The 17,537-nt window shown below is 37.5% G+C and overlaps 1 protein-coding gene across 2 annotated transcripts in view; it reads right to left on the bottom strand.

The window, feature by feature from the left end:
- grm1a (glutamate receptor, metabotropic 1a) overlaps positions 1 to 17,537 on the bottom strand; it is a 65,580-nt gene that overhangs the window by 46,215 nt on the left and 1,828 nt on the right. For both annotated transcript variants that reach the window (XM_087805061.1, XM_087805062.1), the window contains exon 3: positions 788 to 1,037. In XM_087805061.1, the coding sequence (XP_087661187.1) occupies positions 788 to 1,037 (250 nt within the window). The remainder of the gene's footprint in view (positions 1 to 787; positions 1,038 to 17,537) is intronic.

Below are 17,537 nucleotides of genomic sequence, written 5' to 3'. Positions count from 1 at the left end.
GAAAAACAGATTTGTTTTACGTTTTTAATTTTTTTGTCATTAATATATTATTTAAAAATATATGTTTTATTGATGAAACCTTTTAAAATATTTATATATATATTATCGTTTAATTAAAGTTGTTTTTTTATTTATCGTTTTTTATTGAAGTCGGTTTTTTTTCTAATGAAGAAAAACAGATTTTGTTTACGTTTTTAATTGTTTTGTCATTAATATATTATTTAAAAATACATTTTTTATTGATGAAACCTTTTAAAATATTTATATATATATTATTGTTTTATTAAAGTTGTATTTTTATTTATCGTTTTTTATTGAAGTCTGTTTTTTTCTAATGAAGAAAAACAGATTTTGTTTACGTTTTTAATTTTTTTGTCATTAATATATTATTTAAAAATATATTTTTTATTGATGAAACCTTTTAAAATATTTATATATATATTATTGTTTTATTAAAGTTTTTTTTTTATTATTTATCGTTTTTTAATTGAAGTCTATTTTTTTTTAATGAAGAAAAACAGATTTTGTTTACGTTTTTAATTTATTTTTTTTGTCATTAATATATTATTTAAAAATACATTTTTTATTAATGAAACCTTTTAAAATATTTATATATATATTATCGTTTAATTAAACTTGTTTTTTTATTTATCGTTTTTTATTGAAGTCGGTTTTTTTCTAATGAAGAAAAACAGTTTTTCTTTCTTAATTCTTATCTTCTTTCATTGATGAAATGATGAGGCTCCCGGGTTGGTCGCCGTGGCGACGCGCACAGGTGAGGCCTTACCTGCCGATGAGCAGGAACTCCCCGGAGACGCCGAGGCGCCTCATGGCCATCAGGAGGCCCCTGACCGTCATGCCCTCGCAGAAACAAACCACGACGCGAGCCTTCGGCAGTCGCTCGCGCAGCTTCCTCAGCAGGCGATCGAAGTGCTTCTCGCCCGCGTTGCTGTAGATCTTGTCCGAGTGGGCGATACACAAGCCCTCCTGCGAGGCCAGTTCTTTGAAGGCCTCCATGCCGCTCTCGCCGTAGTTTCCTGTCGGGAGTCAAAGGATTCTGTTCAACCGACCGACCATCAGGCGCTAACGCTTGTTAGCTTGTAGCATGTTAGCATTTTTCTATCGGATCCAAACCACGTTTGGATCATGATTGTGTGTCAAACTACACAACGTTTGCTCTCATTTTTAAGGCAAGAACTACATGTATCTCAACGTTCTTATGTGTTTTTCAAAGAATATTTTACCATCAGCTAGTAATGCTAACAACATGATAGCGTGAATGTGCTAATAGGTATTTACAGGAAAAATTTGTCCTAAAGACTCTCAAGCTACGTGTCGAAACCCTCGTGTGATCTCTGGGTCAAGGTGACCCAGATGTGTTTGAAGTATCCCCTGTTGTCTCTAGGTTGTTTTCGGGTCACCGTGACCCAGAGCTAGCACGAGGGTTGGGGATGATGATGATGATGAAGGGAAACAAGGCCTCCATGCCGCTCTCGCCGTAGTTTCCTGTCGGGAGTCAAAGGATTCTGTTCAACCGACGACCATCAGGCGCTAACGCTTGTTAGCTTGTAGCATGTTAGCATTTTTCTATCGGATCCAAACCACGTTTGGATCATGATTGTGTGTCAAACTACACAACGTTTGCTCTCATTTTTAAGGCAAGAACTACATGTATCTCAACGTTCTTATGTGTTTTTCAAAGAATATTTTACCATCAGCTAGTAATGCTAACAACATGATAGCGTGAATGTGCTAATAGGTATTTACAGGAAAAATTTGTCCTAAAGACTCTCAAGCTACGTGTCGAAACCCTCGTGTGATCTCTGGGTCAAGGTGACCCAGATGTGTTTGAAGTATCCCCTGTTGTCTCTAGGTTGTTTTCGGGTCACCGTGACCCAGAGCTAGCACGAGGGTTGGGGATGATGATGATGATGAAGGGAAACAAGGCCTCCATGCCGCTCTCGCCGTAGTTTCCTGTCGGGAGTCAAAGGATTCTGTTCAACCGACCGACCATCAGGCGCTAACGCTTGTTAGCTTGTAGCATGTTAGCATTTTTCTGTCCAATCCAAACCACGTTTGGATCATGATTGTGTGTCAAACTACACAATGTTTGCTCTCATTTTTAAGGCAAGAACTACATGTATCTCAACGTTCTTATGTGTTTTTTAATGAATACTTTACCATCAGCTAGTAATGCTAACAACATGATAGCGTGAATGTGCTAATAGGTATTTACAGGAAAAATAGGTCCTAAAGACTCTCAAGCTACATGTCGAAACCCTCGTGTTATCTCTGGGTCAAGGTGACCCAGATGTGTTCGAAGTATCCCCTGTTGTTTCTAGGTTGTTTTCGGGTCACCGTGACCCAGAGCTAGCGCGAGGGTTGGGGATGATGATGATGATGAAGGGAAACAAGGCCTCCATGCCGCTCTCGCCGTAGTTTCCTGTCGGGAGTCAAAGGATTCTGTTCAACCGACCGACCATCAGGTGCTAACGCTTGTTAGCTTGTAGCATGTTAGCATTTTTCTGTCCGATCCAAACCACGTTGGGATCACGATTGTGTGTCAAACTACACAACGTTTGCTCTCATTTTTAAGGCAAGAACTACAAGTATCTCAACGTACTTATGTGTTTTTTAATGAATACTTTACCATCAGCTAGTAATGCTAACAACATGATAGCGTGAATGTGCTAATAGGTATTTAGAGGAAAAATATGTCCTAAAGACTCTCAAGCTACATGTCGAAACCCTCGTGTTATCTCTGGGTCAAGGTGACCCAGATGTGTTTGAAGTATCCCCTGTTGTCTCTAGGTTGTTTTCGGGTCACCGTGACCCAGAGCTAGCACGAGGGTTGGGGATGATGATGATGATGAAGGGAAACAAGGCCTCCATGCCGCTCTCGCCGTAGTTTCCTGCCGGGAGTCAAAGGATTCCGTTCAACCGACGACCATCAGGTGCTAACGCTTGTTAGCTTGTAGCATGTTAGCATTTTTCTGTCCGATCCAAACCACGTTGGGATCATGATTGTGTGTCAAACTACACAACGTTTGCTCTCATTTTTAAGGCAAGAACTACATGTATCTCAACGTTCTTATGTGTTTTTTAATGAATACTTTACCATCAGCTAGTAATGCTAACAACATGATAGCGTGAATGTGCTAATGGGTATTTACAGGAAAAATATGTCCTAAAGACTCTCAAGCTACATGTCTAAACCCTCGTTTTATCTCTGGGTCAAGGTGACCCAGATGTGTTTGAAGTATCCCCTGTTGTCTCTAGGTTGTTTTCGGGTCACCGTGACCCAGAGCTAGCACGAGGGTTGGGGATGATGATGATGATGAAGGGAAACAAGGCCTCCATGCCGCTCTCGCCGTAGTTTCCTGTCGGGAGTCAAAGGATTCTGTTCAACCGACGACCATCAGGTGCTAACGCTAATTAGCTTGTAGCATGTTAGCATTTTTCTGTCCGATCCAAACCACGTTTGGATCACGATTGTGTGTCAAACTACACAACATTTGCTCTCATTTTTAAGGCAAGAACTACATGTATCTCAACGTTCTTATGTGTTTTTTAAATGAATACTTTACCATCAGCTAGTAATGCTAACAACATGATAGCGTGAATGTGCTAACAGGTATTTACAGGAAAAATATGTCCTAAAGACTCTCAAACTACATGTCGAAAACCCTCGTGTGATCTCTGGGTCAAGGTGACCCAGATGTGTTTGAAGTATCCCCTGTTGTCTCTAGGTTGTTTTTTCGGGTCACCGTGACCCAGAGCTAGCACGAGGGTTGGGGATGATGATGATGATGAAGGGAAACAAGGCCTCAATGCCGCTCTCGCCGTAGTTTCCTGTCGGGAGTCAAAGGATTCTGTTCAACCGACCGACCATCAGGTGCTAACGCTTGTTAGCTTGTAGCATGTTAGCATTTTTCTGTCCGATCCAAACCACGTTTGGATCACGATTGTGTGTCAAACTACACAACGTTTGCTCTCATGTTTAAGGCAAAAACTACATGTATCTCAACGTTCTTATGTGTTTTTTAAATGAATATTTTACCATCAGCTAGTAATGCTAACAACATGATAGCGTGAATGTGCTAATGGGTATTTACAGGAAAAATATGTCCTAAAGACTCTCAAGCTACATGTCGAAACCCTCGTGTTATCTCTGGGTCAAGGTGACCCAGATGTGTTTGAAGTATCCCCTGTTGTCTCTAGGTTGTTTTCGGGTCACCGTGACCCAGAGCTAGCACGAGGGTTGGGGATGATGATGATGATGAAGGGAAACAAGGCCTCAATGCCGCTCTCGCCGTAGTTTCCTGTCGGGAGTCAAAGGATTCTGTTCAACCGACCGACCATCAGGTGCTTGTTAGCTTGTAGCATGTTAGCATTTTTCTGTCCAATCCAAACCACGTTTGGATCATGATTGTGTGTCAAACTACACAACGTTTGCGCTCATTTTTAAGGCAAGAACTACATGTATCTCAACGTTCTTACGTGTTTTTCAAAGAATATTTTACCATCAGCTAGTAATGCTAACAACATGATAGCGTGAATGTGCTAATAGGTATTTACAGGAAAAATATGTCCTAAAGACTCTCAAGCTACATGTCGAAACCCTCGTGTTATCTCTGGGTCAAGGTGACCCAGATGTGTTTGAAGTATCCCCTGTTGTCTCTAGGTTGTTTTCGGGTCACCGTGACCCAGAGCTAGCACGAGGGTTGGGGATGACGATGATGAAGAAGGGAAACAAGGCCTCAATGCCGCTCTCGCCGTAGTTTCCTGTCGGGAGTCAAAGGATTCTGTTCAACCGACGACCATCAGGTGCTAACGCTTGTTAGCTTGTAGCACATGTTAGCATTTTTCTGTCCGATCCAAACCACGTTGGGATCATGATTGTGTGTCAAACTACACAACGTTTGCTCTCATTTTTAAGGCAAGAACTACATGTATCTCAACGTTATTATGTGTTTTTTAAATGAATACTTTACCATCAGCTAGTAATGCTAACAACATGATAGCGTGAATGTGCTAATAGGTATTTACAGGAAAGATATGTCCTAAAGACTCTCAAGCTACATGTCGAAACCCTCGTGTTATCTCTGGGTCAAGGTGACCCAGATGTGTTTGAAGTATCCCCTGTTGTCTCTAGGTTGTTTTCGGGTCACCGTGACCCAGAGTTAGCGCGAGGGTTGGGGATGATGATGATGATGAAGGGAAACAAGGCCTCCATGCCGCTCTCGCCGTAGTTTCCTGTCGGGAGTCAAAGGATTCTGTTCAACCGACGACCATCAGGTGCTAACGCTTGTTAGCTTGTAGCATGTTAGCATTTTTCTGTCCAATCCAAACCACGTTTGGATCATGATTGTGTGTCAAACTACACAACGTTTGCTCTCATTTTTAAGGCAAGAACTACATGTATCTCAACGTTCTTATGTGTTTTTTAAATGAATACTTTACCATCAGCTAGTAATGCTAACAACATGATAGCGTGAATGTGCTAATAGGTATTTACAGGAAAAATATGTCCTAAAGACTCTCAAGCTACATGTCTTAACCCTCGTGTTATATCTGGGTCAAGGTGACCCAGATGTGTTTGAAGTATCCCCTGTTGTCTCTAGGTTGTTTTTTCGGGTCACCGTGACCCAGAGCTAGCACGAGGGTTGGGGATGATGATGATGATGAAGGGAAACAAGGCCTCAATGCCGCTCTCGCCGTAGTTTCCTGTCGGGAGTCAAAGGATTCTGTTCAACCGACCGACCATCAGGCGCTAACGCTTGTTAGCTTGTAGCATGTTAGCATTTTTCTGTCCAATCCAAACCACGTTGGGATCATGATTGTGTGTCAAACTACACAACGTTTGCTCTCATTTTTAAGGCAAGAACTACATGTATCTCAACGTTCTTATGTGTTTTTAAATGAATACTTTACCATCAGCTAGTAATGCTAACAACATGATAGCGTGAATGTGCTAATAGGTATTTACAGGAAAAATATGTCCTAAAGACTCTCAAACTACATGTCGAAACCCTCGTGTGATCTCTGGGTCAAGGTGACCCAGATGTGTTTGACGTATCCCCTGTTGTCTCTAGGTTGTTTTCGGGTCACCGTGACCCAGAGCTAGCACGAGGGTTGGGGATGATGATGATGATGAAGGGAAACAAGGCCTCCATGCCGCTCTCGCCGTAGTTTCCTGTCGGGAGTCAAAGGATTCTGTTCAACCGACGACCATCAGTTGCTAACGCTTGTTAGCTTGTAGCATGTTAGCATTTTTCTGTCCGATCCAAACCACGTTGGGATCATGATTGTGTGTCAAACTACACAACGTTTGCTCTCATTTTTAAGGCAAGAACAACATGTATCTCAACGTTCTTATGTGTTTTTTAATGAATACTTTACCATCAGCTAGTAATGCTAACAACATGATAGCGTGAATGTGCTAATAGGTATTTACAGGAAAAATATGTCCTAAAGACTCTCAAGCTACATGTCGAAACCCTCGTGTTATCTCTGGGTCAAGGTGACCCAGATGTGTTTGAAGTATCCCCTGTTGTCTCTAGGTTGTTTTCGGGTCACCGTGACCCAGAGCTAGCACGAGGGTTGGGGATGATGATGATGATGAAGGGAAACAAGGCCTCAATGCCGCTCTCGCCGTAGTTTCCTGTCGGGAGTCAAAGGATTCTGTTCAACCGACGACCATCAGGTGCTAATGCTTGTTAGCTTGTAGCATGTTAGCATTTTTCTGTCCGATCCAAACCACGTTTGGATCATGATTGTGTGTCAAACTACACAACGTTTGCTCTCATTTTTAAGGCAAGAACTACATGTATCTCAACGTTCTTATGTGTTTTTTAATGAATACTTTACCATCAGCTAGTAATGCTAACAACATGATAGCGTGAATGTGCTAATAGGTATTTACAGGAAAAATATGTCCTAAAGACTCTCAAACGACATGTCGAAAACCCTCGTGTTATCTCTGGGTCAAGGTGACCCAGATGTGTTTGAAGTATCCCCTGTTGTCTCTAGGTTGTTTTCGGGTCACCGTGACCCAGAGCTAGCGCGAGGGTTGGGGATGATGATGATGATGAAGGGAAACAAGGCCTCAATGCCGCTCTCGCCGTAGTTTCCTGTCGGGAGTCAAAGGATTCTGTTCAACCGACCGACCATCAGGCGCTAACGCTTGTTAGCTTGTAGCATGTTAGCATTTTTCTGTCCAATCCAAACCACGTTGGGATCATGATTGTGTGTCAAACTACACAACGTTTGCTCTCATTTTTAAGGCAAGAACTACATGTATCTCAACGTTCTTATGTGTTTTTAAATGAATACTTTACCATCAGCTAGTAATGCTAACAACATGATAGCGTGAATGTGCTAATAGGTATTTACAGGAAAAATATGTCCTAAAGACTCTCAAACTACATGTCGAAACCCTCGTGTGATCTCTGGGTCAAGGTGACCCAGATGTGTTTGACGTATCCCCTGTTGTCTCTAGGTTGTTTTCGGGTCACCGTGACCCAGAGCTAGCACGAGGGTTGGGGATGATGATGATGATGAAGGGAAACAAGGCCTCCATGCCGCTCTCGCCGTAGTTTCCTGTCGGGAGTCAAAGGATTCTGTTCAACCGACGACCATCAGTTGCTAACGCTTGTTAGCTTGTAGCATGTTAGCATTTTTCTGTCCGATCCAAACCACGTTGGGATCATGATTGTGTGTCAAACTACACAACGTTTGCTCTCATTTTTAAGGCAAGAACAACATGTATCTCAACGTTCTTATGTGTTTTTTAATGAATACTTTACCATCAGCTAGTAATGCTAACAACATGATAGCGTGAATGTGCTAATAGGTATTTACAGGAAAAATATGTCCTAAAGACTCTCAAGCTACATGTCGAAACCCTCGTGTTATCTCTGGGTCAAGGTGACCCAGATGTGTTTGAAGTATCCCCTGTTGTCTCTAGGTTGTTTTCGGGTCACCGTGACCCAGAGCTAGCACGAGGGTTGGGGATGATGATGATGATGAAGGGAAACAAGGCCTCAATGCCGCTCTCGCCGTAGTTTCCTGTCGGGAGTCAAAGGATTCTGTTCAACCGACGACCATCAGGTGCTAATGCTTGTTAGCTTGTAGCATGTTAGCATTTTTCTGTCCGATCCAAACCACGTTTGGATCATGATTGTGTGTCAAACTACACAACGTTTGCTCTCATTTTTAAGGCAAGAACTACATGTATCTCAACGTTCTTATGTGTTTTTTAATGAATACTTTACCATCAGCTAGTAATGCTAACAACATGATAGCGTGAATGTGCTAATAGGTATTTACAGGAAAAATATGTCCTAAAGATTCTCAAGCTACATGTCGAAACCCTCGTGTTATCTCTGGGTCAAGGTGACCCAGATGTGTTTGAAGTATCCCCTGTTGTCTCTAGGTTGTTTTCGGGTCACCGTGACCCAGAGCTAGCACGAGGGTTGGGGATGATGATGATGATGAAGGGAAACAAGGCCTCAATGCCGCTCTCGCCGTAGTTTCCTGTCGGGAGTCAAAGGATTTTGTTCAACCGACGACCATCAGGTGCTAACGGTTGTTAGCTTGTAGCATGTTAGCATTTTTCTGTCCAATCCAAACCACGTTTGGATCATGATTGTGTGTCAAACTACACAACGTTTGCTCTCATTTTTAAGGCAAGAACTACATGTATCTCAACGTTCTTATGTGTTTTTTAATGAATACTTTACCATCAGCTAGTAATGCTAACAACATGATAGCGTGAATGTGCTAATAGGTATTTACAGGAAAAATATGTCCTAAAGACTCTCAAGCTACATGTCGAAACCCTCGTGTGATCTCTGGGTCAAGGTGACCCAGATGTGTTTGAAGTATCCCCTGTTGTCTCTAGGTTGTTTTCGGGTCACCGTGACCCAGAGCTAGCACGAGGGTTGGGGATGATGATGATGATGAAGGGAAACAAGGCCTCCATGCCGCTCTCGCCGTAGTTTCCTGCCTGGATTCAAAGGATTCTGTTCAACCGACGACCATCAGGTGCTAACGCTTGTTAGCTTGTAGCATGTTAGCATTTTTCTGTCCGATCCAAACCACGTTGGGATCACGATTGTGTGTCAAACTACACAACGTTTGCGCTCATTTTTAAGGCAAGAACTACATGTATCTCAACGTTCTTAAGTGTTTTTTAATGAATACTTTAGCATCAGCTAGTAATGCTAACAACATGATAGCGTGAATGTGCTAATAGGTATTTACAGGAAAAATATGTCCTAAAGACTCTCAAGCTACATGTCGAAACCCTCGTGTTATCTCTGGGTCAAGGTGACCCAGATGTGTTCGAAGTATCCCCTGTTGTCTCTAGGTTGTTTTCGGGGCCTCCGGGTCACCGTGACCCAGAGCTAGCACGAGGGTTGGGGATGATGATGATGAAGGGAAACATGGCCATTTGAAAATTGAAAATCATGCAATCGCTATACGCACACACACACACTCACACTCACTCACTCACTCACTCACTCACTCACTCACTCACTCACTCACTCACTCACTCACTCACTCACTCACTCACTCACTCACTCACTCACTCACTCACTCTCACACACTCACTCACTCACTCACTCACTCACTCACTCACTCACACACTCCAACACAGTAATACATACATAGTCTTTTAACTAGTGCTTTAACTAGTTACATGTAGAACTTCATCAAATGAGCTCAACATCACTGGAAAATATCACCCCGACTACCAGTCTGTGTGGTTTCCATGGCAACAACACACACTTCCTTCATGGAAAGTTAGAGAAGACAAAACCACAAAAACACGGAGGAACAGTCGCGATGCTATCAATGATCCTGGACCAGCAGCCTCTTTGACTCCCAGGAATAAGAACCGTGTGGAGTCCATCATCCCTCCAGAGTAACATACTGAGCATTATGACGACAATTTGAAGAGATGTTGTGTCACAAACACACTTAACATCAACAAAATGAAGTTTAAAGCATGATACACACACGATTATGATATACACATGTACACACATGAGCATGATACACACACGTGCACACACAAGCTTGATACACACATGTGCACACACAAGCATGATACACACAATAATGATACACACATGTGCACACACAAGCATGATACACACAAGAATGATACACACACGTGCACACACAGGCATGATACACACACGAGTATGATACACACCCGTACACACACGAGCATGATACACACACGTACACACACAGGCATGATACACACACGAGTATGATACACTCCCGTACACACACGAGCATGATACACACACGTACACACACAAGCATGATACACACACGTGCACACACAAGCATGATACACACACAAGCATGATACACACATGTACACACACAAGCATGATACACACACAAGCATGATACACACACGTACACACACACAAGCATGATACACACACAAGCATGATACACACACGTACACACACAAGCATGATACACACACGTACACACACAAGCATGATACACACACGTGCACACACAAGCATGATACACACACGTACACACACAAGCATGATACACACACAAGCATGATACACACACAAGCATGATACACACACGTACACACACAAGCATGATACACACACATACACACACGAGCATGATACACACACGTACACACATGAGCATGATACACACACGTACACACACAAGCATGATACACACACAAGCATGATACACACACAAGCATGATACACACACGTACACACACAAGCATGATACACACACATACACACACGAGCATGATACACACACGTACACACACGAGCATGATACACACACGTACACACACAAGCATGATGCACACACAAGTATGATACACACACTTGCACACACAAGCATGATACACACACAAGCATGATACACACACGTACACACACAAGCATGATACACACACAAGCATGATACACACACGTACACACACAAGCATGATACACACACAAGCATAATATACACACGTGCACACACAAACATACTGTATATTCACATACACACACACAAGTGTAGGTGCACAGATACACACACACAGATACAAATAAATATGATACAAACAAAGGCACACACAAACCATCTACATGGATGCGCACACCCATGGATACACACTAAATACATACACAAAGACAAACACTTAAATAGGGATATAGATACACACAAGCACGTAAGCTCACATACGGAACCACACAGGAAAACACACAAATAAACAAATGTACACACAATTTGGCAAACACACAAGAATACACAACAAAAACATCTGTAAACATATTCACATACAAACACACACGGAAGAGTCTTGTTCTCATGAGGTTTCTGCATTGGCAGATTTTCCTCAAGGCAGTTGCTTTATCGCCCTCTGGGGGGCGCTAGAGCCGAACCATTGGACTTACTTTACCAGATTTACATTGAACTAGTTCAGAGTTCAGTTCACCAGTTTTACATTGAACTAGTTCAGAGTTCAGGTCACCAGATTTACTTTCAACTAGTTCAGAGTTCAGTTCACCAGATTTACTTTCAACTAGTTCAGAGTTCAGTTCACCAGATTTACTTTCAACTAGTTCAGAGTTAGGTTCACCAGATTTACTTTCAACTAGTTCAGAGTTCAGTTCACAAGATTTACTTTCAACTAGTTCAGAGTTCAGTTCACCAGATTTACTTTCAACTAGTTCAGAGTTAGGTTCACAAGATTTACATTGAACTAGTTCAGAGTTCAGTTCACCAGATTTACTTTCAACTAGTTCAGAGTTAGGTTCACGAGATTTACATTGAACTAGTTCAGAGTTCAGTTCACCAGATTTACTTTCAACTAGTTCAGAGTTAGGTTCACCAGATTTACTTTCAACTAGTTGAGAGTTCAGTTCACCAGATTTACATTGAACTAGTTCAGAGTTCAGTTCTCCAGATTTACTTTCAACTAGTTCAGAGTTCAGTTGACCAGTTTTACATTGAACTAGTTCAGAGTTCAGTTCACCAGATTTACTTTCAACTAGTTCAGAGTTAGGTTCACAAGATTTACATTGAACTAGTTCAGAGTTCAGTTCACCAGATTTACATTGAACTAGTTCAGAGTTCAGTTCACCATTTTTACATTGAACTAGTTCAGAGTTCAGTTCACCAGATTTACATTGAACTAGTTCAGAGTTCAGTTCTCCAGATTTACATTGAACTAGTTCAGAGTTCAGTTCACCAGATTTACTTTCAACTAGTTCAGAGTTAGGTTCACAAGATTTACATTGAACTAGTTCAGAGTTCAGTTCACCAGATTTTCATTGAACTAGTTCAGAGTTCAGTTCACCAGATTTACTTTCAACTAGTTCAGATTTCAGTTCACCAGATTTACTTTCAACTAGTTCAGAGTTCAGTTCACCAGATTTACTTTCAACTAGTTCAGAGTTCAGTTCACCAGATTTACTTTCAACTAGTTCAGAGTTCAGTTCACCAGATTTACTTTCAACTAGTTCAGAGTTAGGTTCACGAGATTTACATTGAACTAGTTCAGAGTTCAGTTCACCAGATTTACATTGAACTAGTTCAGAGTTCAGTTCACCAGATTTACTTTCAACTAGTTCAGAGTTCAGTTCACCAGATTTACTTTCAACTAGTTCAGAGTTAGGTTCACCAGATTTACATTGAACTAGTTCAGAGTTCAGTTCACCAGATTTACTTTCAACTAGTTCAGAGTTAGGTTCACAAGATTTACATTGAACTAGTTCAGAGTTCAGTTCACCAGATTTACATTGAACTAGTTCAGAGTTCAGTTCACCATTTTTACATTGAACTAGTTCAGAGTTCAGTTCACCAGATTTACTTTCAACTAGTTCAGAGTTAGGTTCACAAGATTTACATTGAACTAGTTCAGAGTTCAGTTCACCAGATTTACTTTCAACTAGTTCAGAGTTAGGTTCACCAGATTTACTTTCAACTAGTTCAGAGTTCAGTTCACCAGATTTACTTTCAACTAGTTCAGAGTTAGGTTCACCAGATTTACTTTCAACTAGTTCAGAGTTCAGTTCACCAGATTTACATTGAACTAGTTCAGAGTTCAGTTCACCAGATTTTCATTGAACTAGTTCAGAGTTCAGTTCACCAGATTTACTTTCAACTAGTTCAGAGTTCAGTTCACCAGATTTACTTTCAACTAGTTCAGAGTTCAGTTCACCAGATTTACTTTCAACTAGTTCAGAGTTCAGTTCACCAGATTTACTTTCAACTAGTTCAGAGTTCAGTTCACCAGATTTACTTTCAACTAGTTCAGAGTTCAGTTCACCAGATTTACATTGAACTAGTTCAGAGTTCAGTTCACCATTTTTACATTGAACTAGTTCAGAGTTCAGTTCACCAGATTTACATTGAACTAGTTCAGAGTTCAGTTCACCATTTTTACATTGAACTAGTTCAGAGTTCAGTTCTCCAGATTTACTTTGAACTAGTTCAGAGTTCAGTTCACCAGTTTTACATTGAACTAGTTCAGAGTTCAGGTCACCAGATTTACTTTCAACTAGTTCAGAGTTCAGTTCTCCAGATTTACTTTGAACTAGTTCAGAGTTAGGTTCACAAGATTTACATTGAACTAGTTCAGAGTTCAAGTCACCAGATTTACTTTCAACTAGTTCAGAGTTCAGTTCACCAGATTTACATTGAACTAGTTCAGAGTTCAGTCATAGATTTGCAACATCGCAATAATGACGGTGAATATTTTGTGAAGTAGTAACTCGAGGTATTATCACTACTTATGCCCAAGAAACATGTACTTGTGGATCAAAGAGCCTCAAACAACGTCACGTTGTCAAGGTTTTGTTGAGATGATCAGCTGTGAGAGTCTCAGGAACGAAGACACCTTCCACACCTGCCTTCAGAGGTCACTCTAGAGGTCACTCTAGAGGTCAAACTGTCCGGTTCGACATCGTTTGATTCTGAAAACACTTTGTTTTTTTTAACCGAACAAACACACGTCGACACACAACCGTCGACACACGACCGTCGACACAACATCTTCTCAGAGGTCCATGAGAGAAGGATGGAAGCTTCGAGGACCTCCGACGACCGTGAGTGACAGGCGTGTGCGTCTGAACCGCCAACAATAACCGTTTCCGTGATAATGCGGGTCATTTGTGCAGCTGTTGCCACGGGCAACCGGCTGCATCTGCAACTTGTCTAAGATGGAAGCGGCGGAAACTCTGGCGGACGAAGAACTCTATGATCCGACCTCACGTCCGTCTCGTGGCTACCCTTGAAGACGTCCCCGAGGAGGAAGAGGATGGAGGTGAAGAGTCACGTGTTCCATCATCTCCCTTAATCCCTTCTTCATTTACCTGCTGACGAGCTCAGGTAATAACACTCTATTCTTACACCCCGAGGTGTTCCTAAGTTAGATGAACGATGGTGTTGTTCGCCAGTCAAGGTGGGTTCAGGGTCTCCCTTCTTCTTCTGCTCTCTCTCACTTGTGTATTTTTTTGTGTTGATATAAGTCACAACGTTAGTGACACAAACAAGGTCACGGTGTTCGTCGCGTCAAGAGTTGGAAAATGAGCCAATCGGGGTCTTTCTTTTTGTCGTAAGCTCCGCCCACTCGGTCGGAGGGTGAAAGATTGGATTGGACCAGAGAGCTGTCAGTCAAAACAGCTGATGGTGGTGTTAGTGAGAATGTCATGTTTTTACACGTGTGCAGGTTATAAAAATCATGTTATAAATTATTGTTATAAATTAATCTTATAAAAGTCATATTATAAAGTCATGTTACAAAAGTAATGTTATAAATTAATGTTATAAAGTCATGTTAAGAATAAAAAGGAGATTCGAAGTCTGCAAATTCTGTTTTATTTTCTAAATTCAACAAATACTTTTATCACTTAAAAAAAAAAAGGAGTAACAGTGTCATGTTGTTGTCAGTAGGTGGCGCTGTTCTTCTTCTCAAAGACCTTCTTCTAACATTAAACCATCACAGGTGTATGTCGTTGATACTTCTGGTGGATTATGAACCTCATGCGTATCTTTATGAATAATAATAAAAAAAATCCTCTTTACAGACAGAAAATGTTACTTTTGATTGACATTGACGTTCTTGATCAAGAGTTTGAATCAGACTCAAATGTTAGCCACGAGCTATGCTAACAAGTACAGATCAGAAATTGCTTGAAACCTTGGCTCCTGTAAGGGTTTGAGTGATTTGTGGCTTTTTTTAAGTTAATTTGATCATTTAGAAAAATGACGGTCTTAAATAAAATGATATATGATTAACTATTGTTTATATTCATTAGATTATAATTAAATAATATTCATCAGATTATTTATTAAATTAAATATTATTAACTATTGTTTATATTAATCAAATGATTTATTAATATTATTAAATATTGTTTATATTCATCAGATTATTTATTAAATTAAATATTATTAACTATTGTTTATATTAATCAAATGATTTATTAATATTATTAAATATTGTTTATATTCATCAGATTATTAATTAAATATTATGAACTATTGTTTACATTTATTGTTTTATTAATTTAATATTATTAACTTTTGTTAATATTCAGTAGATTATTAATTAAATATGATTAACTATTGTTTATATTCATCAGATTATTTATTAAAAAATTATTAACTATTGTTTATATTCATCAAATTATTTATTAATATTATTAAATATAGTTTATATTAATCCAATTATTTATTAATATTATTAAATATTGTTTATATTCATCAGATTATTAATTAAATATTATTAACTATTGTTAATATTCAGTAGATTATTAATTAAAGATGATTAACTATTGTTTATATTCATTATATTTATGAATTAAATATTATTAACTATTGTTAATATTCAGTAGATTATTAATTAAATATTATTAACTATGGTTTATATTCATTATATTATGAATTAAATATTATTAACTATTGTTTATATTCATCAGATTATTTATTAAATTAAATATTATTAACTATTGTTTATATTAATCAAATTATTTATTAATATTATTAAATATTGTTTATATTAATCCAATTATTTATTAATATTATTAAATATTGTTTATATTAATCCAATTATTTATGAATATTATTAAATATTGTTTATATTCATCAGATTATTAATTAAATATGATTAACTATTGTTAATATTCAGTAGATTATTAATTAAATATGATTAACTATGGTTTATATTCATTATATTATGAATTAAATATTATTAACTATTGTTTATATTCATTATATTATTAATTAAATATTATTATCTATTTATATATATATATATATATACATTTATAAATATATTTTGTTCTTATTTTTTTATTAATTTTTTTTATGAAAAATTGCTGTATTGTTGTGTCTAATTGGAAAAAACATTTTACCTCCTGAGGGATCAATAAAGTTCTACCTAAGATAACATAATTAAATATTATTACTTATATTCATTTGATTATTTATTACATTTAATATAATTAAATATTGTCCATTTATTAATTCAACATTATTACCTTTTGTTTATATTCCTCAGATTATTAATTAAATATTATTAACTATTGTTAATATTCAGTAGATTATTAATTAAATATGATTAACTATTGTTTATATTCATCAGATTATTTATTAAATATTTATTAACTATTGTTTATATTCATTATATTATTAATTAAATATGATTAACTATGGTTTATATTCATTATATTATTAATTAAATATTATTAACTATTGTTTATATTCATCAGATTATTTATTAAATTAAATATTATTAACTATTGTTTATATTAATCCAATTATTTATTAATATTATTAACTATTGTTTCTATTCATCAGATTATTAATTAAATATTATTAACTATTGTTTATATTCATCATATTATTAATTAAATATTATTAACTATTGTTTATATTCATCATATTATTAATTAAATATTATTAACTATTGTTTACATTCATCATATTATTAATTAAATATTATTAACTATTGTTTATATTCATCAGATTATTTATTAAATATTTATTAACTATTGTTTATATATATTATATTATTAATTAAATATTATTATCTATTGTTTATATTCATCATATTATGAATTAAATATTATTAAATATTGTTAATATTCCGTAGATTATTAATTAAATATGATTAACTATTGTTTATATTCATTATATTATTAATTAAATATTATTAACTATTGTTTACATTCATCATATTATTAATTAAATATTATTAACTATTGTTTATATTCATCATATTATTAATTAAATATTATCAACTATTGTTTATATTCATCAGATTATTTATTAAATATTTATTAACTATTGTTTATATTCATTATATTATTAATTAAATATTATTATCTATTTATATATATATATATTTATAAATATATTCTGTTCTTTTTTCTTTTTTTTTTATGAAAAATTGCTGTATTGTTGTGTCTAATTGGAAAAAACATGTTACCGAAGGAGACCTGCTGAGGGATCAATAAAGTTCTACCTAAGAT

This window comes from Callionymus lyra, chromosome 13 (assembly GCF_982586985.1).
Source record: "Callionymus lyra chromosome 13, fCalLyr1.hap1.1, whole genome shotgun sequence".
Taxonomy (NCBI): domain Eukaryota; kingdom Metazoa; phylum Chordata; class Actinopteri; order Syngnathiformes; family Callionymidae; genus Callionymus; species Callionymus lyra.
The sequence above is the reverse complement of the archived record's forward strand: the minus strand, read 5'-3'. Positions and strand labels throughout refer to the sequence as shown.